The sequence below is a fragment of the Salvelinus sp. IW2-2015 genome, linkage group LG1 (assembly GCF_002910315.2).
Source record: "Salvelinus sp. IW2-2015 linkage group LG1, ASM291031v2, whole genome shotgun sequence".
Lineage (NCBI taxonomy): Eukaryota > Metazoa > Chordata > Actinopteri > Salmoniformes > Salmonidae > Salvelinus > Salvelinus sp. IW2-2015.
The window spans coordinates 20367890-20390978 of NC_036838.1; the positions used below are offsets into that span (position 1 = coordinate 20367890).

At 42.1% G+C, this 23089-nt stretch overlaps 1 protein-coding gene across 3 annotated transcripts in view; it reads right to left on the bottom strand.

Moving 5' to 3' along the window:
• Positions 1-5146: 5146 nt before the first annotated feature.
• Positions 5147-23089, bottom strand: part of LOC111962297 (pleckstrin homology domain-containing family G member 4B-like) — a 57374-nt gene continuing 39431 nt past the window's right edge. The window contains exons 15-24 of one of the 3 annotated variants that reach the window (XM_070442010.1): positions 22229-22478; positions 21507-21596; positions 19068-19292; positions 14840-15010; positions 14056-14233; positions 11201-11317; positions 10750-11022; positions 7812-8065; positions 7399-7449; positions 5147-7238 (exon numbers count right to left, since the gene is read on the bottom strand). In XM_070442010.1, coding sequence (XP_070298111.1) covers positions 7411-7449; positions 7812-8065; positions 10750-11022; positions 11201-11317; positions 14056-14233; positions 14840-15010; positions 19068-19292; positions 21507-21596; positions 22229-22478 — 1597 coding nt within the window. In that variant the 3' untranslated portion in view covers positions 5147-7238; positions 7399-7410. Of the gene's footprint in view, positions 7239-7398; positions 7450-7811; positions 8066-10749; positions 11023-11200; positions 11318-14055; positions 14234-14839; positions 15011-19067; positions 19293-21506; positions 21597-22228; positions 22479-23089 lie in introns of those variants that run through there. The other 2 variants (XM_070441997.1, XM_070442026.1) reach the window with 2 other exon arrangements.

Genomic DNA, 23089 nt, shown 5'->3' on the forward strand with positions numbered 1-23089 from the left:
TGCTTGCTAGCCAACTATGGCTAACTTGTGTCAAAAAGTGAAGCCAGAATAAACAGCAAAGTAGCTGCATTTGCATTAGTTTATATATTTCTTTTATTTGTTTATTTATTTATTATTGAACCTTTATTTAACTAGGCAAGTCAGTTAAGAACAAATTCTTATTTACAATGATGACCAAAAGGCAAAAGGCCTCCTGCAGTGACGGGGATAATATACACTGCTCAAAAAAATAAAGGGAACACTAAAATAACACATCCTAGATCTGAATGAATGAAATATTCTTATTAAATACTTTTTTCTTTACATAGTTGAATGTGCTGACAACAAAATCACACAAAAATTATCAATGGAAATCAAATTTATCAACCCATGGAGGTCTGGATTTGGAGTCACACTCAAAATTAAAGTGAAAAACCACACTACAGGCTGATCCAACTTTGATGTTAATGTCTTAAAACAAGTCAAATGAGGCTCAGTAGTGTGTGTGGCCTCCACGTGCCTGTATGACCTCCTACAAGCGCTGGGACGCTCCTGATGAGGTGGCGGATGTTTCCTGAGGGATCTCCACCCAGACCTGAACTAAAGCATCCACCAACTCCTGGACCGTCTGTGGTGCCGTGGCGTTGGTGGATGGAGCGAGACATGATGTCCAGATGTGCTCAATTGGATTCAGGTCTGGGGACGGGCGGGCCAGTCCATAGCATCAATGCCTTCCTCTTGCAGGAACTGCTGACACACTCCAGCCACATGAGGTCTAGCATTGTCTTGCATTAGGAGGAACCCAGGGCCGCACCAGCATATGGTCTCACAAGGGGTCTGAGGATCTCATCTCGGTACAATGGCAGTCAGGCTACCTCTGGCGAGCACATGGAGGGCTGTGCGGCCCCCAAAGAAATGCCACCCCACACCATGACTGACCCACCGCCAAACCGGTCATGCTGTAGGATGTTGCAGGTAGCAGAACGTTCTCCACGGCGTCTCCAGCTCTGTCACGTCTGTCACATGTGCTCAGTGTGAACACTGCTTTCATCTGTGAAGAGCACAGGGCGCCAGTGGCGAATTTGCCAATCTTGGTGTCTCTGGCAAATGCCAAACGTCCTGCACGGTGTTGGGCTGTAAGCACAACCCCACCTGTGACGTCGGCCCTCATACCACCCTCATGGAGTCTGTTTTCTGACGTTTGAGCAGACACTGCACATTGTGGCCTGCTGGAGGTCATTTTGCAGGGCTCTGGAGTGCTCCTCCTTGCACAAAGGCGGAGGTAGTGGTCCTGCTGCTGGGTTGTTGCCCTCCTACGGCTCCCTCCACGTCTCCTGATGTACTGGCCTGTCTCCTGGAGCGCCTCCATGCTCTGGATACTACGCTGACAGACACAGCAAACGTTCTTGCCAAGCTCGCATTGATGTGCATCCTGGATGAGCTGCACTACTGAGCACTGTGTGGGTTGTAGACTCCGTCTCATGCTACCACTAGAGTGAAAGCACCGCCAGCATTCAAAGTGACCAAAATCAGCCAGAAGCATAGGAACTGAGAGTGGTCTGTGGTCACCACCTGCAGAACCACTCCTTTATTGGGGTGTCTTGCTAATTGCCTATAATTTCACCTGTTGTCTATTCCATTTGCACAACAGCATGTAAATGTATGTCATCAGTGTGTGCTTTCCTAGTGGACAGTTTGATTCAACAGAAGTGTGCTGTACTTGGAGTTACATTGTGTTGTTTAAGTGTTCCCTTTATTTTTTTGAGCAGTATATATATATATATATATATATATATATATATTTATACCTTTATTTCAACAAGGAACACAGAGAGACCAAGGTCTCTTTTACAGCTGGGCCCTGCGTATACATGTTTACACATACAGTTTAGGTACAATGATTAAGAAACTACACAAGGCAAACAAAACGATCACAGACAACTGTGCATTGGTAATAATGTTCAGGATGAAATGGGTATCAGAAATGAAATTAATAATATCCAAAGCGCAGCCACAACGAGAAGTGCATTTACCCTATGCCTGTCAAGTGTGCACACATGGTGTAAAACGAGCTGCCTATCATCACAATCGTAGCGATTATATTTCTATTACAAAAATACTTGTAGGCAGACTGGCCGACAATATGAATGTGTCTTCTTGTTCCATCCAGAACAGCGCGATTTCATCATGTTCCCACCACCGGACCGGCGCGCTCTGTCAATAAATAAAAGGCCTTTCAGTTACTCACTAAGTGTGGTTTTATAGAAGGACGTTGCATCTGTTGTTGTGGTTCAGTGCAAATGAGTCTATAATCTTCTGGACATCCAGGGCCTTGTTTCTTTCTATGTGTATGGACAGGCAGGCAAGGTTGCTGAGTCGGGGGTTTGCCATTCTGTTTCTCAGGTAGGTTTTTACACGCCGCATGCAGGAGAAACTGTGCTCACATGATGCAGAAGTTACTGGCAGTGTGACAGATATGCGAAAAAGTTTATAGATGTCCACGAAGGAGTCTTTGGGCTAGGGTCCTTTTTTCAGAATTTCCACCTGATTGACATGCCCAAAGTAAACTTGCTGGTACTCAGGCTCAGAAGCCAGGACATGCATATAATTGGTATCATTTGATAGAAAACATTTTGAAGTTTGTAGAAATTAAAAAATAATGCATGAGAATATAACACAATTGATATGGTAGCCGAAAATCCAAAGAAAAACCAACAGGAATTTTTCTTTTTTTAATGGAAAGCTATGGGTCCTATGCAATTCCAGCTCCCAGATTGCAATTCCTATGGCTTCCACTAGGTGGCAACAGTCTTTGTTCAAGGTTTCAGGCTTGTTTATGAGAATTTTGGACTCACAGTTGGAAATCAGTCTGTGGGTGCGCGACGAAGAGGACGGGCACTTGCTAATTTTACTTTTCTATTGAACATACTTCTTTCCATATGAAATATTATAGTTTATTTACATTTTAAGGTACCTGAGGATTAAATAGAAATGTAGTTGGACTTGTTTTAACAAAGTTTAGCGGTAGATTTTTGGATTCCTTTGTCTGCAGGTTGAACGAGTGGATTACTGAAATCGATGGTGCCAACTATACTGACTTTTTGAGATATAAAGAACGATTTTATCTAACAAAACGACCATGCATGTTGTAGCTGGGACACTTGGGATTGCAAACAGAGGAACATTTTTAAAAAGTAAGTTATTATTTCATCGCTATTTGTGATTTTATGAACCCTGTGCCCGGTTGAAAAATATGTTGATGTGGGTGCCGTCCTCAAACAATTGCATGGTATGCTTTTGCTGTAAAGCCTATTGAAAATCGTACAATGCAGTTAGATTAACAAGAATTTAAGCTTTTAACTGATATAAGATATTATAAATATTAATAAATATTACGATTATTTATTTGAATTGCGCGCCCTCCAATTTCACCGGATGTTTTCGACAGGTGTCCTGCTGACGGGACACCTAGCCCTAAGAAATTTAAAGCATGGACAGGAACTCCAGTGTGCTGCTAACTGTTTCACCCTGTTTTGTTTTTCTTTACAAGAACGTGGGCACGAGGCTTTCTTTTTGAATAAATGTGGCATGCTTGGGGTTGAGGGCTGACGTTCCCATGAGAACTGCACCTGCTTCTGTGGAAAAGCGTCTGGTCATTTCATTCACCAGTCGGTCAATGACAGGGAAGAACGAGAACGGTTGTTCTGCGTTCATCCGGGGAGGACATGGATGGATGTTCGGTAGATGGCGATGTGCTGTAAATGGCGGGGCTGTTGGGATTGTCTCTTCTCTTGTGGGGGCGGCGGCGGTTGTATGGTGACATCGACCTTTGCGCACAGGGCCTCTGCCTTGCTCCAAATGGCTCTCCAAGAGTCCCCCGTGCACTTTTCTTTTATGCTTGTGATGATCGAGTGTGCGAGGTCAGTGGTAGTCTCGAGCAACAGATCAGGGGACTGTAGAGTGTCAGACATGAACTTTGCTGTGCGGAACAGATCCTCAAACAGGATAAGGTGGAGGATGAATTCAGCATCAATGAGTGTGAATAGTGACCGCGCATCAGTCGAGCTGCATGAATTTGGCTGCAACTTAATGTCCTTTAAGGTTGCAATGATGGCTGGGAGGGTTTTTTGCACTGCCCACAGCGAGTAGTACCGGCAGGACCATTGCGTATCAGACAGTTTCTTGAGTTCAATGGGCTGCTGTGAAGGCTCAAGTTCCCTTAGCTTCTTAATGAAATGGGCATGTGTAACAGTATAGCTTTCGTCCGACCGGCTCGAACCAGACTGTAACACTCAAACACGAAGCATCGTTACCCATCGCACCACCACCCTTGCAGAGCAAGGGGAACAACTACTTCACAACGGGGTCCAGGAGAAATTCAGAGAAGAGGTCCCTCAGAGCGAGTGACGTCACCGATTGAAACGGTATTAGTGCGCACCGCCGCTAACTAGCTAGCCATTTCACATCGGTTACATTCACCCCCCCCTTTTGACCTCCTCTTTTTCCGCATCAACCAGTGATCCGGGTCAACAGAATCAATGCAACAGTTTAGCTTTCGTCCGTCCCCTTTCGTCCGTCCCCTAGTCAGGACCGAGGGAAAGATGAACTGAGCAAAGTACAGAGAGATCCTTGATGAAAACCTTCTCCAGAGCACTCAGGACCTCAGACTGGGGTGAAGGTTCACCTTCCAACAGGACAACGACTCTAAGCACACAACCAAGACAACGCAGGAGTGGCAAAGGTGCTTCAACAAAGGTGCATCAACAAAGTACTGGGTAAAGGGTCTGAGTACTTATGTGAATGAATATTTCAGTTTTTATTTATTTATACATTTGCAAAAAATGCTAAAAACCTGTTTTTGCTTTGTCATTATGGGGTATTGTGTGTAGATTGACGAGGGGGAAATTACAATTGAATCAATTTTAGAATAAGGCTGTAACGTAACAAAATGTGTAAAAAGTCAAGGGGTATGAATACTTTCCGAAGGCACTGTAATTTCTATGACATCTGATTGTCTTCATAAACTACCAATTCCTTTAATTCCTTTAAAATGTTTGGCACCGTATCACATTTTTGACAAATCAATTTCTGTTTGGGATTAAATAAAATATTTTTTATCTTTTTTTTTATCTTATCAAAGTAAAGAAAAATACAAACACACAAAGGGTAAATATTTTGACCAGTTTCATAATTTAATACATAAAATGTAGCTAACAACATGGAAATAAGAGTAAAAAGATGTTAATGTTGAGGAATCAAAGTGAGAAATGCTCATTAGTCTCGGACAGCCTTATGAACTTGTTACGAGGCTAGCCATACTGTCATAACAGTGCAATACTGTGCTTATAATTGTACTAGTAAAATCCAATAAAACACATTACAAGCAAGCACCAGTTAACGTTAATTTAATTTAGTTGATAAGCTCTCTTCAACATGAGATTTAAAAATCATGGACAGATTTTGTCATGGCTCTCCTACTGAATGGAAGGCATGGAACCAATTTATGGTTCTGCTGTTAAAAGATGTTTGGTCTTGCACATTTGATACAACAATGTTTGTCGATCAAATTGCTTAAACTAGTTAGCAAGTTTTGGCTATTGTAATATTGTTATTACACGTGATGCACCATACCTAGGGTGTAGTTCTGGTCTGAAGCATGGCAGGTGTAAATGTAATGTCATGCCAGAACTGCATATTTCATGTAATAAGAGCATATGTAAAAAATAAAAAATAAAAAACATATCTATACTGAACAAAAATATAAATGCAACATGCAACATTTTCAACGAGTTACAGTTCATATAAAGAAATCAGTCAATTGAAACAAATTGATTCGGCCCTAATCTATGGATTTCACATGACTGAGCATGGGCCTAGCCTTGGGTGTGCCTGGGAGGGCATAGGCCCACCCACTTGGGAGCCAGGCCCACCCACTGAGGAGCTGGCCCAGCCAATCAGAATGGGTTATTCCCCACAAAAGGGCTTTATTACACACAGAAATACTCCTCAGCTGTCCGGGTGATTGGCCTCAGACGATACCGCAGGTGAAGAAGCCGGATGTGGAGGTCCTGGGCTGTAAGTGGTTATACGTGGTCTGCGGTTGTGATGCCAGTTGGACGTACTGCCAAATGCTCTAAAACGATTTTGGAGGCGGCTTATGGTAGGGAAATTCTCTGGCATCAGCTCTGGTGGACATTCCTGCAGTCAGCATGCCAACTGGATGCTCCATCAAAACTTGAGACATCGGTGGCATTGTGTTGTGTGACAAAACTGCACATTTTAGAGTGGCCTTTTATTGTCCCCAGCATAAGGTGCACCTGTGTAATGATAATTCTGTTTAATCAGCTTCTTGATATGCCACACCTGTCAGGTGGATGGATTATATTGGAAAAGGAGAAATGCTCACTAACAGAACTGTAAACACATTTGTGCACAAAATCTGAGAGAAATAAGCTTTTGTGCGTATGGAAAATCTCTGTGATCATTTACTTCAGCTGATGAAACATGGCACCAACACTTTACATATTGCGTTTATATTTTTTTCCCGTATACATAAAAAGACAGTTGAGGTTGATTTATTGGTTGATTCACCACTGTATTTATGAAAAGGTTACAGTTTACTGAGATCATGAGTTATTGGTTTAGCTTGGCAGAAAACATTCTCTTGGCCTGGCATGACATTCACACCTGCCGCTCCAGGTCAGAGCACGCTCAAGCACAGGTACGTGCAACAATTTCTTTGTCACATTTTGCAATTCACTATAACCTATTTTGTCAATCCCCTAAAAAGCTGTGCTTTATATAGGGTGACATTGTGCAATGCATATGATGACATTACATGTGACATTGCTAGTCTTAAGGAAAGGCCCCAGATAGAAAAAGTAATGTAATGTGTTACATAAAGGCTAAGTTGTAGATTGTTTAAAGAGGGACCGTATTGTATTGTAATCTATTGAATCTGAGATAACATTAAGGTTAATTACATGTTGAATGTACTTGTCTTACACAACGCAAACACAATTCAGACGCACATGTTTAAATTGCAAAACAATATAAGAACATATGTGAAATACAGTACATTTTAGTGGTCAGATAAAAAAAGAATAGAAAAAGTAGAGTACAGTAACTGTCATATAAGAGTCATATAATAGTCCCTTTTATACAGTGACACGGTTCATGGTGTCCTTCTGTTGTCGATAGGTCCAATTCTGTGAGGAGCGACAATATAGGATTGTAGTTGGATAACCTAGGGACAATGACTGAAAACATGAAACATCCATGTGTAAAATACATTACATACAGTAAATACAGTTACATACAAAACAAACATATGGAATTATATTTTTTGAAATCCCCAGACATGAATACAGGCCAACTATAGATGGTGAATAGTGACCTCATCATTACAGACAAACTTACCAAACTCAGAGCTCAAACCTCAGTTGACTTTCCAATGGCCACATTTTGAACCTGTGGTGGAAAAAAAATCAAATAATAAAACATCACTTCATGTTGTATAGCTTACCAGATCACAAAGAGGTGAATTTTCACCTAGCCTCCCATTGACATCAGTGTATGACTTTATTTTTTATATTGTTATTTTTTGTAATTTTTATGCTTTATTCAAACAGTGCAGAAGTAGATGGTGGTGCAGGAGGTAAAGGGAGACGCAGGCGGTAAGGCGGGCCTGGTCTTCGGCGGGGAGGCATACCTGCGATAGCGCCAGCCGTGTTTCCACTACACCACGGGCTCTACACCACCTCAATGCATTTGATTTAGAATTCACCCTAATAGTATTATAATCCTGCGAAATTGTACAACTCAACCCACACCTTAGGTGGATCCTTAGTCATGGCTGGTGGTCTGTGTGGGAGCGAGGGCGAGGTGGTTTTCTCTGTGGAACGGGTGGGACTCTTGGCCTTGTGGAGGTTGGCTTCGGGTCTGTGGGCTAGCACCTCCTTCAGGCTGACGACGGAGGCGCACACGGAGGAGGCGTCCTCCGCCTCTCTACCAATTGCGGAGTGACAGCTGTGGCTGGAGCTGCTGAAGCCGCTCACGCTCCCTCCTGAAGACTCTGAGCTGTTCACTGGAATAGGAAGGGGAAGGGGAAACCGTAAGACTTGTCCACATTCTAACCTGAAAGGAGTGCTCAGAGGACTGTTGATTTAGGATCAGGTCCCACCTCTTATTCATTGTGACTCAAAAGGCAAAACTAATCCAAGATCAGCACTCCTACATTACTAGACGCTTAGTAAATATGGGCTCAGAGCTTTTAAATGACTGATCCTTTATACATTGTCTTTAGTTCAATCATAAATTATAAAATAGATCCTCTGTCATATTAATAAAGCATTCCCAAATGCAATTAGTTATCTGTCTGGCAGTGAGACTCAAGTTTGCGAAAGCACATTTTCACCATAAAAAGTCACCTTTATAATAAAGCATTCCATTCATCGTCGCATTTGCAGACTTATGTAAACACGTTTCATACAATTTACATGACTTTTTTCTGCCTTTAAAGCTACCATTGGGAAGAGGGTGTAAAATAGCCTGGCTCATTTTCTTTTGTGGATTGAATTCAACATGAAATCAACAAAAAAACATGTCACCATGTTATTGGATTTACAGGGCCAGATTAATGCAGGGGCTTACCCCGGTTGAAGAACCTGGTCCCAGGCCTGTTGAGGGAGGGGGGAGGGGGCTCTCTCTCTCTCACCTACTGTCTCGACCTCTGAATGCTCAGCTATGAGAAGCCAACAGACATTTACTCCTGAGGTGGTGACCTGTTGCACCCTCTATAACCACTGTGACTATTATTTGACCCTGCTGATCATCTATGACTGCTTGAACATCTTGAAGAATGATCTCGCATTAATTAATGGCCATGTACTCTTATAATCTCCACCGGCACAGCCAGAAGAGGACTGGCCACCTAGGTTCCTGCCTTTCTCGGGGGGGGGTTTCTAGCCACTGTTCATCGCTTGCTCTTTGGGTTTTAGGCTGGGTTTCTGTATAGGCACTTTGTGGCATCTGCTGATTGGAATTGTATTGATTTGTTTACAGAAAATTATGGTGTGACAGGAGGTTGGGGAATGTCTGTGATTTCTTAATCTGGCCCTGTGGATTTAAGTAAAACGTTTTGGGGAAAAAATACAAAATGTATTTACGTTTATGAGTTTTAGCAAATCCAATCAGTTTTTTATTCAATGTCATCAGATATTTTGGGGTTGAAATTATTCAACATTAATTCAACCAGTTTTTGCCCAGTGGGTTGTGTGCATGATTTATTCTATGAAGTAAATTATCCCATGTCAGTTTTTGATTCCCAAATGGTTGGTTGGGTTTGGGACCAAATGGTGGGCCATCATGACTGCGTGGTCCAACTCAATAATCAAGTTTGCAGACGATACAACAGTAGAAGGCTTGATTACCAGCAATGACGAGACAGCCTACAGGGAGGATGTGAGGGCTCTGGGAGTGTGGTGCCAGGATAATAACCTCTCACTCAACATCAACAAAACATAGGAGATGATCGTGGACTTCAGGAAACAGCAGGGAGCACCCCCCTATCCACATCGATAGGACAGCAATGGAGAAGGTAGAAAGCTTTAAGTTCCTCGACGTACACATCACTGACAAACTGAAATGGTTCACCCACACAGACAGTGTGGTGAAGATGGCACAACAGCACCTCTTGAACCTTAGGATGCTGAAGAAATTTGACTTGGCACCTAAGACCCTCAAACTTTTATAGATGCACAATTGAGAGCATCCTGTCGGGCTGTATCACCGCTTGGTATGGCAACTGCACCTCCCGTAACCACAGGGCTCTCCAGAGGGTGGTGCGGTCTGCCCAACGCATCAAAGGGGGTAAACTACCTGCCCTTCAGGACACCTATAGCACCTGATATCACAGGAAGGCCAAAAAGATCATCAAGGACATCAACCACKCGAGCCACTGCCTGTTTACCCCGCTATCATCCAGAAGGCGAGGTCAGTACAGGTGCTTCAAAGCTGGGACCGAGAGACTGAAAAATCTCAAGGCCATTAGACTGTTAAATAGCCACCACTAGCACATTACAGGCTGCTGCCTATATACATAGACTTGGCCACTTTAACAATGGGACACTAGTCACTTTAATAATGTTTACATATTTTGCATTACCCATCTCATATGTATATACTGTATTCTATTCCACTGTATCTTAGTCTATGCTGCTCATCCATATATTTATATATTCTTAATTCCATTCCTTTACTTAGATTTGTGTGTATTGTGTGTATTGTTGTGAAATTGTTAGATATTACCTGTTAGATATTACTGTACTGTTGGAGCTAGAAACACAAGCTTTTTCGCTACACCCGCAATAACATATGCTAAACACATGTATGTTACCAGTAAAATTTGAATCATGGCTGCTTAATTTTGGGCTGTGGTATGAGATTAGGTCCTCTAGAAATAGATCACTCTCTCTCAATTTTGGGGGTCACAGAAAAATCCCCACCATTTTTGGTGGCTGGGTCACCTATAGCACAAATATTTCTGAGAACCACCTAGCCTCTCTCAACAGTAGCTGTGTCTTACATCAAATAGGAATCATAGGAAGAGAGTCTGACCCTGTAAACAGTATTTGGACAAGGAGACAGCAATTCATGCTTTGGATTTGTTTACCTGGCTACTGTCAAAACCAAAAGCAAACTTCTCCCCAAATTAGCATGTTTTAGTGTATATTCCCCAAATTAGCTACCCTTCTCATTATATCCACTCACTCAGTAGATTCTGACTTCCGCTCTCCTGGTCCATGTCATCCTCCTCCAGGACCCCAGGGGGTGGGGAGTACCCCCCGGGACCCCCCGCCCCCCTCCGCTTCGGGCCACACAGGTACCCCTCCACGGCGGACGACAGGGACCCTCTCCCAGAGGACGAAGAAGAGTGGCTGCCGGAAGACGACGAACAGCTCCCCGAGCCAATGGAGTTAGGCCGTAGCACAGGACAACCGCCCTGCGAGCTAGACGTCCCCGAGGAGGCCAACGCCTTGGATTCTGGGAGGGCCAGATGAAATCAAATTGTATAAGACGGGACATGAATGAGACAAAAATTGAAATTCCGAAGGAGGATCAACCAGGACCTGGGAAAAACATTTACGATGTTGTTAATTTATTACTAAGAAGAACCATTCCAATTATAGTCTAATTGGAATATTCTATTATGGGTGTGTACCTCTTCCCATCAGAGCACAATTGACTGCCCTGTCGTTGATGGCCGCATCGCTAGGCTGGATGTCCATGAAGGGCTTGTTCCCGATACCCATGAACACCCTCTCCTGCATACGAATGTCTAGAATATAGCAAACAAAATACCGTTTAAACATTGACCTATTTTGAGAAATGAGCTGGCAGAGATACATTTTTCTTGGAGCAAGGCACAACATGTTACCATGGACAGAAAGAAGTGGAAGGATCTAATTTTGGCCTTACATATGTGACATGGGAATGAAAATGATTTAGTTAGTAAGTAATTGACATATAAGGGTAGGAACACAACAACAAAACTCAAACATTGCCCCAAGAAATACTATGGCTGTGTACTAGTCTCATTCCAAGATGTGTATTTGAACAGTACATCAGGTAGAGTGCTTTAATTTACTACTTTGTTGCAAGAGCTTCCCGTCATGACCCTCGCTGCTTCTACTTAAAATCCAGGTTAATAGTACTGGCAAGGCGAGCTGTATGCCAGAAGCCTGACATTTTTTATTTTACTTGCCTATATTCCTTCATGACCACCTGACCAAATGATCACAGTTGAAAGTGTTGGATTGGTGTATATCGTATTGCACTCACCCATCAATTCCATTCACATCAGGGGGAATGCGGGAAAGAGAATGACATACTACATGACTGCGAGAAACCAATAAAACCTACAGGTGTTCGATCTTAATTTGATCACTCTATTGTTGGGGGCAGCATTTTCACGTTTGGATGAAAAGCGTACCCAGAATAAACTGCCTGCTACTCAGTCCCAGTTGCTAATATATGCATATTATTAGCAGATTTGGATAGAAAACACTCAAGTTGGATAGAAAACACACAAGTTTCTAAAACTGTTTGAATGATGTCTGTGAGTATAACAGAACTCATATGGCAGGTGGAAACCTGAGAAAACTCCAACCAGGAAGTGGGAAATCTGAGGTTTGTAGTTTTTCAACGCTTGGCCTATCGAATACACAGTGTCTATGGGGTCATTTGCACTTCCTAGGGCTTCCACTAGATGTCAACAGTCTTTAGAACCTTGTTTGAGGCTTCTACCATGAAGTGGGGGCGAATGAGGGGATTGAGTAAGGTCTCTCCCAGAGAGCCACGAGCTGACCATGCGCGCTCACGTGAGAGCGACCTGCTTTCCATTGCATTTCTGAAGACAAAGGAATTCTCCAGTTGGAACATTATTGAAGATTTATGTTAAAAAAGATCCTAAAGATTGATTCTATACTTCGTTTGACATGTTTCTATGAACTGTAATATGACTTTTCGTCTGAACTTTTGCCTGGACCTGCCCGCGCGTCGTGAATTTAGATTGTGTACTGAACGGGCGAACCAAAAGGAGTTATTTGGACATAAATGGTGGACTTTATGGAACAAATCAAACATTTATTGTGGAACTGGGATTCCTGGGAGTGCATTCTGATGAAGATCATCAAAGGTAAGTGAATAATGCTATTTCTGACTTATGTTGACTCCAACATGGCGGATATCTTTTTGGGTTGTGTCGGTCTCTGAGCGCCGTACTCAGATTATTGCATGGTTTGCTTTTTCCGGAAAGTTTTTTTAAAATCTGACACAGCGGTTGCATTAAGGAGAAGCATATCTTTACATCTGTGAATGACACTTGTATCTTTTATCAATGTTTATTATGAGTATTTCTGTAAATTGATGTGGCTCTGTGCAACTTCACGGGATGTTTTGAAGGCAAAGCCAAATGTAAACTGAGGTTTTTGGATATAAATATGAACTTGATCAAACAAAACATACATGTATTGTGTAACATGTTGTCCCTGCAGTGTCATCTGATGAAGAATATCAAAGGTTAGTGATTAATTTTATCTCTATTTCTGCTTTTTGTGACTCCTCTTTTTGGTTGGAAAATTACTGTATGCTTTCTGTGACTAGTTGCTGACCTAACATAATGATATGTTCTGCTTTCGCCGAAAAGCTTTTTTGAAATCGGACACTGTGGTTGGATTAACGAGAATTTTATCTTCAAAATGGTGTCTAATACTTGTATGTTTGAGAAATTTGAATTATGAGATTTCTGTTGATTGAATTTGGCGCCCTGCAATTTCATTGGCTGTTGGCGAGGGGTTCCTCCTAGACAGGTTAAAATGTTCCTGCACCACATGATTGAGCTTCAAGATGTACATATATTCACTGAAAACATGCATTAACACACAGTTATATTAACCATATTGCACTTTATGTAAACTAATTTTGGCCAGCTAATAGCCTAACCAACAATCAAGCAACCTTATGGACTAAACGTTCAAATCTTGTTGCTGCAGGATCATTTTGCAGTGACAATACAGGTCAAATTAAGATCCAACATCTTTACTACTAATACATACTTCACTTCTGGCACATAAATGTGTGACAGTTCTGAAAATGTTACTACAGGTGTAGGATCTTATTGTGACCAGTATTGTAGCAGCAAAATCATTCTGCAGAAACAGGATTTTATAATTTAGTCCATAATGTTGCTTGATCGGTGGTAAGGCTATTAGCTGGCCAAAATTAGGCTACATGAAAAGGGGAATACTGTTCATATAACCGTGTGATGTTCCATTTATTTCAGTGCATTTATGTGAATCATGAATCTACATTTCCTTCGGTACAGGAAAATTCTCAGCAACAAAAGACTGATCCAATTAAGATCCTACATCTGTAGCTTTCAAATCCTTGCTTCCTCCGTCCTTCTTTCCTCAATTCCCAATTGACGTTTAGTAAATGTTTTCCGACACAGACCAGATCACCTGAGGACTCTTTCTGGTGATTCTGAGAGACCTGATTGGCTGGGTGACCTCTGACCTCTATTGTGTACAGCCTGCTCCCAGAGGATGCGCTCAAGGTCTTTGGTCCAGGCATCCTTCACCTCACTGTTCCCGGCCTGCAGCGTGTACGTGTCCTGGGACTTCCTCCTTCGGAACCAGATCTCAAAGCACAGCCCGCTGTCCCCCGAGTTATGGGTCATCCCAATGTCAGAGGTCTGTCAAAATAGACAACATGGCTTTTACCTAAATACAACTTGTAAGGCTTATGAAGTCTTCATAAACGTTATAAAGACTATAAAGGCCTACACTTTATGGATATTACTGTGTACAACTTCGTCTTAATTTTTGCTTAGAAATTAATCACCCTAGACCACGTGTCAAACTCATTCCACGGAAGGCCGAGTGTCTGTACTTGATTGATGAATTAAGGTCACTAATTAGTAAAAAACTCCCCTCACCTGGTTGTCTAGGTCTTAATTGAAAGGAAAAACCCAAACCTCGCAGTCACTAGGTCCTCCATGGAATGAGTTTGAAACCCCTGCCCTAGACAGACGAGGTCATCTGCGTGCACAGTTTCCTTCTCCATTTTAAAGTAGGGTATGTGTTAATGTATCATATACAGTTTTGCTAAGCAATAGAGGAAGTGAAACTTTAGGAGTGTAGCTAGGTCAAATGGGACATTCCATATAATGCTCTCTCATGTCACACAAGGCCTTTTATAACTTAAACATGTGTTTCAATGAAAGCCAAGGGAAGTAGCTTTAGCAAAATATTCATATTGGGGTATATTGTGCTGTGTTGTATACTGACTGTCTGCATACCTTAAATGACTGTTTGTAGACATAAGTGTCATTGCCCACATCAGTCCACTTGGTCTTGCTGAAGAGGACGAGGTCCTGGAAGAGGAAGATGTGGCGGAAACACTTCTTCTTCCTGAAGGACACCAGGAACTCGTCCTGACGAATCAGCTGCCCCTGCTCCTTCAGGTTGACCTAGAGGCAAAGGAAGATGACATTGAGGGCGGTCTGTATTCTGTCAGGATATTTCTATGGTAAGATAAACCATTTTTACTACCTTGACATTTGACATTATACTGTATTCACCCCCTGATAGGAACAAACTAGCATGTTTTTTAGGTTCTGAACAACCTCACACATGTGGTAGATAGTTATTTGGGTCAGGTGGGTAAATCATTATGCCAAAGTGAGTCACCTGAAAAAAAGTGTGATGACCCTGCACTATACTGTATGACCACAAGGTCAGTTGCCAATGCACAGTAGATCAGAGCCAAGTGGTGCCTTGAAATTCAGCGATAACAAGAGTTGTGGACTGAGTGCGGTCAACTGCATGGGCAGTATACAGGTCTAAAAGGAGTGAAAGGGTTAAATAAGCTTGTTATCTTACAAAATTAAAAATGAACACAACCAAACCACCTCACAAACTTGTTATCTCTCTCAGAACGATCTTCTTGACCCTAACCAGTCAGGCTTCAAGGCAGGTCACTCAACTGAGACGGCTCTTCTGTGTCAGAGAGGCTCTCCGCACTGCCAAAGCTGACTGTCTCTCTCCTCCGTTCTCATCCTCCAAGCTCAATCCACTGCCTTCGACACTGTGAACCATCAGATCCTCCTCTCCACCCTCTCAGGGCTGGGCGTCTCTGGCTCTGCACACTCTCTGATATCATCTGTCATGACTCTCCTGGCTGAGGAGTCAAGGCCCCAGATCAGATTAGCAAATGGCTGACGATGACCAGGGTTTCAAGTGCTTTCGGAGAGCCTCTCTGACACAGAGAAGAGCAGTCTCAGTTGAGTGACCTGCCTTGAAGCCTGACTGGTTAGGGTCAAGAAGATCGTTCTGAGAGAGATAACGAGTTGGTGAGATGGTTTGGTTGCTTTCATTTTATCGCTATATATATATATATATATATATATATATATATACTGTATATATATATATATATATATATATATATATAATCTCTTATTGAGTTTAACTGTTGGTTAAGGGCTTGTAAGTAAGCATTTCACGGTAAGGTCTGCACTTGTATTCGGCGCATGTGACAAATAAAGTTTGATTTGATAAGAGCGTCTGCTAAATGACTAAGATGTCAAATGTAAATGTGGTTCACAGTATAGGCTACAGATAGTTATTTGTGTCATGTTGGTAAATCATATTTCCAATGTGGGTCTTCTGAAAGAAAGTTTGAAAACCACTGACATAGACAACCGGTAGCCCATAAAACAAACATCCATAGAAATGTTGCTTCGATAGTATGTCTTATCACAAACACTTTAAATCTGAATAAATAACACTCAACATTCCTCTGCTTTCCATTCCACTCCCTCTCATTCTATCCTTTGAATACAAGCTGTACTCTGTTACATTTCAATATTATACCCATGCTGAGATAATATTGGATACACATGTTGCTTTTGTATGTCTTGTCACAATAAAACCAGGATGGGTGCTAGAGCATTGGTAGTGGATGAAGTGAGTTCACTGGGCCACAATGAAAACAGCTTTGAGCACTTGGGTTTTTTAATCTAACAATATAGGACCAACTATTACTCCTGTTCACTCCCCCGTACCACAATCCATCGTAATTTCTTATTCTTCCCTATCTATTCTACAGTTTATGTTCTTACATACTGGAACTGATATGAGACAGACAACTAACATCCCACACAGCTGTTCCAAGGATAAAGTTGCCTCGGGAGTAGTATGTCCTATCCAACACTACAACAATGAATAACCAACAGTCCAGTCTAGTCCTGTCCTGTCCTGTCTTGCCCAGTCCTCTCCTCTACTCTACTCTCAGATGACCCCATCCCCCACCCAACCCCACATGCCTACTACGGTACACCCAGAAAGAAGAGGATGTGTAAGAACGTAATGTTTAGATAGGGACATACACTACCGGTCAAAAGTTTTAGAACACCTACTCATTCAAGGGTTTTTCTTTATTTTTACTATTTTCTACAGTGTAGAATAATAGTGAAGACATCAAAACTACGAAATAACACATATGGAATCATGTAGTAACCAAAAAAAACTGTTAAACAAATCCAAATCTATTTTATATTTGAGATTCTTCAAAGTAGCCACCGTTTGCCTTGATGACAGCTTTGCACGCTCTTGGCATTCTCTCAACCAGCTTCATGAGGTAGTCACCTGGAATGAATTTCAATTAACAGGTGTGCCTTGTTAAAAGTTAGTTTGTGGAATTTCTTTCCTTCTTAATGCGTTTGAGCCAATCAGTTGGTTGTGTTGMGGGGGGGGGGGGTATAGCCGTATTTGGTAAAAGACCAAGTCCATATTATTGCAAGAACAGCTCAAATAAGAAACGACAGTCCATCATTACTTTAAGACATGAAGGTCAGTCAATATGGAATATTTCAAGAACTATAAAAGTTTCTTCAAGTGCAGTCCCAAAAACCATCAAGCGCTATGATGAAACTGGCTCTCATGAGGACTGCCACAGGAAAGGCCAGTTACCTCTGCTGAGGATAAGTTCATTAGAGTTACCACCCTCAGAAATTGCAGCCCAAATAAATGCTTCAACTGTTCAGAGACTGTGTGAATCAGGCCTTCATGGTCAAATCTCTGCAAAGAAACCACTACTAAAGGACACCAATAAGAAGAAGAGACTTGCTTGGGCCAAGAAACATGAGCAATAGACATTAGACCGGTGGAAATTGTCCTTTGGTTTGGAGTCCAAATTGGAGATTTTTGGTTCCAACCTCCATGTCTTTGTGAGACGCGGTGTGGGTGAACGGATGATCTCTGCATGTGTATTTCCCACCGTATAGCATGGAGGAGGAGGTGTTATAGTGTGGGGGTGCTTTGCTGGTGACACGGTCTGTGATTTACTTAGAATTAAAGGCACACTTAACCAGCATGGCTACCACAGCATTCTGCAGCGCTACGCCATCCCATCTGGTTTGCGCATAGTGGGACTATCATTTGTTTTTCAACAGAACAATGACCCAAAACACCTCCAGGCTGTGTGAGGGCTATTTTACGAAGGAGAGTGATGGAGTTCTGCATCAGATGACCTGGCCTCCACAATCCCCCGACCTCAACCAAATTGAGATGGTTTGGGATGAGTCGGACTGCAGAGTGAAGGAAAAGAGGCCAGCAAGTGCTCAGCATATATGGGAACTCTTTCAAGACTGTTGGAAAAGCATTCCAGGTGAATCTGGTTAAGAGAATGCCAAGAGTGTGCAAAGCTGTCATCAAGGCAAAAGGTGGCTATTTGAAGAATCTCAAATATTGTCACGTTGTATAATGATATGAGACAGGAGCAGGAATATGAAATTGTTTTTTTTATTCCTCTACTCAAACTAGAGTACATCATGAACATGACGGGGACGAAGCTCAAGCCAAACACGTGTATATATATATATATATAATACAGGGCTGTAACCCAAACAAAGAGCTAGGTGTAAACCGCTAATAAATACACAGGACGAAACCCATAATACAAATAACAAGTGCACACTAACACGCAAGCCTATCAAACAGAGCACAGGTACTCACAAGACCAACGGACATGGAACAGAGGGCACATATATAAACATGCTTATCAGGGGGAATGGGAACCAGGTGTGCGTAATGAGACAAGACAGTCCGGGGTTGGTGGTAATGATCGAGTTCAGTGACGCCTGGAAGGCCGGTGACGTAGACCTGAACGGAATGAGCAGCAGTACCGGGGGAATCCGTGACAAATATAAAATATATTTTGAAATGTTTAACACTTTTCTAGTTACTACATGATTCCATATGTGTTATTTCAGAGCTTTAATGTCTTCACTATTATTCTACAGTGTAGAAAATAGTAAAAACAAAGAAAAACCCTGGTATGAGTAGGTGTACTAAAATTTGGACCAGTAGTATATATGGAATAAAGATGGAGTTTCTGCCTCTGCTTGCTATTTTGGGTCTAGCCCAGGTTACTGTAAAAGCACATGTGACAGCTGCCGATAACCCCCACTAAAAAAGGGATTCATGAATACATTTGATTGATTGACTTCACCCCCTAACACTCACATCACAGTCCTGTATGTCGTCCATGGCCAGCAGGTTGTTGCCATGGCGCAACTGGAACTGGATGACTTCAAGGGCACGCCTGACTTCGGCCTCCTCGCGGCCCCGGTGGGGCCCGCAATCCCTCACCATGTCCTGCAGCAGCAGGCTGTACTTGCTGATCCGCTGCACCGGCTTCAGCAGGTATGATGACAGGTCCATCTTGTCGCCCAGCTCTATCTGTTTTTGCTAAAGTGTTGGGAAGATATACAGTGCATTCATAAAGTATTCAGGCCCTTTGACTTTTTCCACATTTTGTTACGTTACAGCCTCATTCGAAAATGGATCAAATAGTTTTTTCCTACACCCAATACTCATACTGACAAAGATAAAACAGGTTTTTAGAAAAAAACTGAAATATCACATTTATATAAGTATTCAGACCCTTTACCCAGTACTTTGTTGAAGCACCTTTGGCAACGATTACAGCCTTGAGTCTTCTTGGGTATGATGGTACAAGCTTGGCACACCTGTATTTGAGGAATTTCTCACATTGTTCTCTGCAGATCCTCTCTAGCTCTGTCAGGTTGGATGGGGAATGTCGCTGCACAGTTATTTTTAGGTCTCTCCAGAGATGTTTGATAGGGTTCAAGTCCGGGTTCTGGCTGGGCCACTCAAGGACATTCAGAGATTTGTCCCGAAGGCACTCTTCCGTTGTCTTGGCTGTGTGCTTAGGGTCGTTGTCCTGTTGGTAGGTGAACCTTCGCCCCAGTCTGAGGTACTGAGCGCTCTGGAGCAGGTTTTCATCAAGGATCTCTCTGTACTTTGCTCCGTTCATCTTTCCCCTCGATCCTGACTTGTCTCCCAGTCCCTGCCACTGGAAAACATCCCCACAGCATGATGCTGCCACCACCATGCTTCACCGTAGGGATAGTGCCAGGTTTCCTCCAGACGTGATGGAGGGTCAAGGAAATGGGTTTTACTAGAGATAGCTTGAGCTGACAATGACTTGGTGATAAAAACACAAGCTGGCAATCCATAGACAAGATGTTGGTGTGTGTGTGACCCAAGATAGAGATAGCCTGCATGAGTTTAGAACAATCTCTCATTGTCTCATCTTCTTCGAATCTGGGAAACTAAGCCGGGTTGGGGTTAAAACAACATCCTGTGCAGATAACCAGGATGTGAACCAAGGTGGCTTATGGGAGGGGTTGAACCAGCCCTGACTAAACATTTTTAGCCCCTATATTATATCTGTTTGTTCATTTTCAGTTAGGCTACTCGGCCCAACAGTCAAGACTGTTGGGTGGACCAGTCTCATTATTGCAATAATTAATCAATATTGAATAAAGATGATTGTCTGAAGAAATGACAAAGTCTCTCTCACTTGATTAGAATATTCCACCACAGCTGTCATGTGCCTTTTACTGTGGAGTGGCTTCCGTCTGGACACTCTACCATAAAGGCCTGATTGGTGGAGTGCTGCAGAGATGGTTATCCTTCTGGAAGGTTCTCCCATCTCCACAGAGGAACTCTGGAGCTCTGTCAGATTGAACATAGGGTTCTAGGTCACCTCCCTGACCAAGGTCCTTCTCCCCCAATTGCTCAGTCTGGCCAGGCACCCAGCTCTAGGAAGAGTCTTGGTGGTTCCAAACTTCTTACATTTAAGAATGATGGAGGTCACTGTGTTCTTGGGCACCTTCAATGCTGCAGAAATGTTTTGATACCCTTCCCAAGATCTGTGCCTCGACACAACCCTGTTTTGGAGCTCTACGGACAATTCCTTCGACCTCATGGCTTGGTTTTTGCTCTGACATGCACTGTCAACTGTGGGACCTTATATAGACAGGTGTGTGCCTTTCCAAATCATGGCCAATCAATTGAATTTACCACAGGTGGACTCAAATCAAGTTGTAGAAACATCTCAAGGATGATCAATTTGAAACAGGATGTACCTGAGCTCAATTTTGAGTCTCATAGAAAAGGGTCTGAATACTTATGTAAACAAGGTATTTCTGTTTTTGTTTCTAATACATTTCAAAAAAATTCTAAAAACGTGTTTTCGATTTGTCATTATGGGGTATTGTGTGTAGATTGATGAGGACATTTATTTAATACATTTTAGTAAAGGCTGTAACGTAACAAAATATGGAAAAAGTCAAGGGGTCTGAATACTTTCCGAATGCACTTTATAGGTTACAATAGATTTAGGGTAGATACAATACATCAGGGCCCTACTTTAGTATTGATTTGTTAGGCCTTTGCTCATGCAAGTTATTCCTTCAATAGCGTCTTAGTAGGAATGTCGTACAATAGGAAAAGATTATGAAAATGCAGGAGTATTGGTTATATACTAGTAAAGGCCTCATCATTCTTTGCAAAACCGGTTGTTCCAGTGTCACTTCCACAACAAATTAATTGATCTAATATTAGTGTACTGTGAGGGATGGTTGAAGTCCTCACCTTGAAGAAGTCATGGCCGTGGTCGATAAGTAAGCTGTCTGACTTGGGTTTGTTCTTGCTGTAGAGGGCGTACAAACCAAAGCTCTCTCTCTGGATAGAGGAAAAACAATCCAATCAACAAAGTTGAAACATTGGATGAAATGGATCTTTCTGCCTCGTTTCCAATTTCCAATGAAAGACAACAGAAAATATCAATTTTTTCCGTATTGCTGGGAAAACAGGAAATGGGATTAAAATCTTAGGAAATTCCCAGGAACTCTGTCTAATCTCCAGTGTGCACATCTGGAATATTTTAGACAGTGGTAGACACTACTGGCTTGTTGATTCAATGAGATTTTAGTTGAACTGAATTGTGGCATGCGGTCCACATCACTTGTTGGTGACTGCAGATCACAGATAAGATACAAAAAAAGACTGAAACGTCTCTCACCCCAATAAATTGTTGTTGATTGTTTGTATAAGAGCAGTTGGATTACAAGATACTGTTATACCAGTGTCACTTTCCTTTTAACTTCTCTGTGAAGTGATGGGGACACTACCCTGGAAAGGGTGCCGTCCTTCACTTAAATCATCATCATCACAGTTTTTGATCTTGAAAACTATAAAACAATTGTTGTAATAACAGTGGACTTATGAACAAAATAATGAAAGATATTTTTGAGTGAAATATCCCTTTAAGGTTAGTTATCAAACGGTTAAAGCACGTAACTATGGGAACCCACATGTCGTAGGAAGCTGCGTCCCACCCTGAAGGGCTCTCGGAGGCAGCCCTCCAGCTCTTTCAGGAAGTGGTGTCGATGGAAGTCATGGAGCTTCTCCAGGTTGCCGAAAATGCTCCCCCTCTGGCCCCTTAGGTCCTGAGGCACGTCAGGCCTCTCCAGCTCGGGGAAGTAGTGCTCTCGAACATAACCTAGAGATCGTACATACTCCCTCTCAGTCAACAAGAGCTCCTCCATGATCCTCTGCAACTTCCTGTCCACACAAGAAACATGGAATAGGGATTTTTTAAAGATTTATACAAAGCATTTGCAGCATTATGAAACATACATGCCAAATAGACCATATATTGTGTTCCCTACAGGTTATAGAAAATAAGCTGTCCGTTCAGCCCTGCCTACCTACAGGTTATGGAAAATGTGCTCTTTTAGTATTTCACCAGTAGGTTTTCTCAAGGAGAACGCTTCCACTTCTCAGCCAAAGATAATAAAACAAAAACACTACAGTAATACTACATTATACCTCAATCAGCAAAAACACTACATTTATTACAGTATACACTACAGTTTTCTTTTACTACTTCAGACTCCTTTTTCCACATTTTGTTACATTACAGCCTTATTCTAAAATGTATTAAATAAAATATTTTACACATCACTCTACACACAATTCCCCGTAATGACAAAGTGAAAACAGGTTTTTGGACATTTTTGCTAATTTATTAAAAAAAAATAAAAAAAAAATACCTTATTTATGTAACTATTCAGACCCTTTGCTATGAGACTCGAAATTGAGCTCAGGTGCATCCTCTTTCCATTGATCATCCTTGAGATGTTTCTACAACTTGATTGGAGTTCACCTGTGAT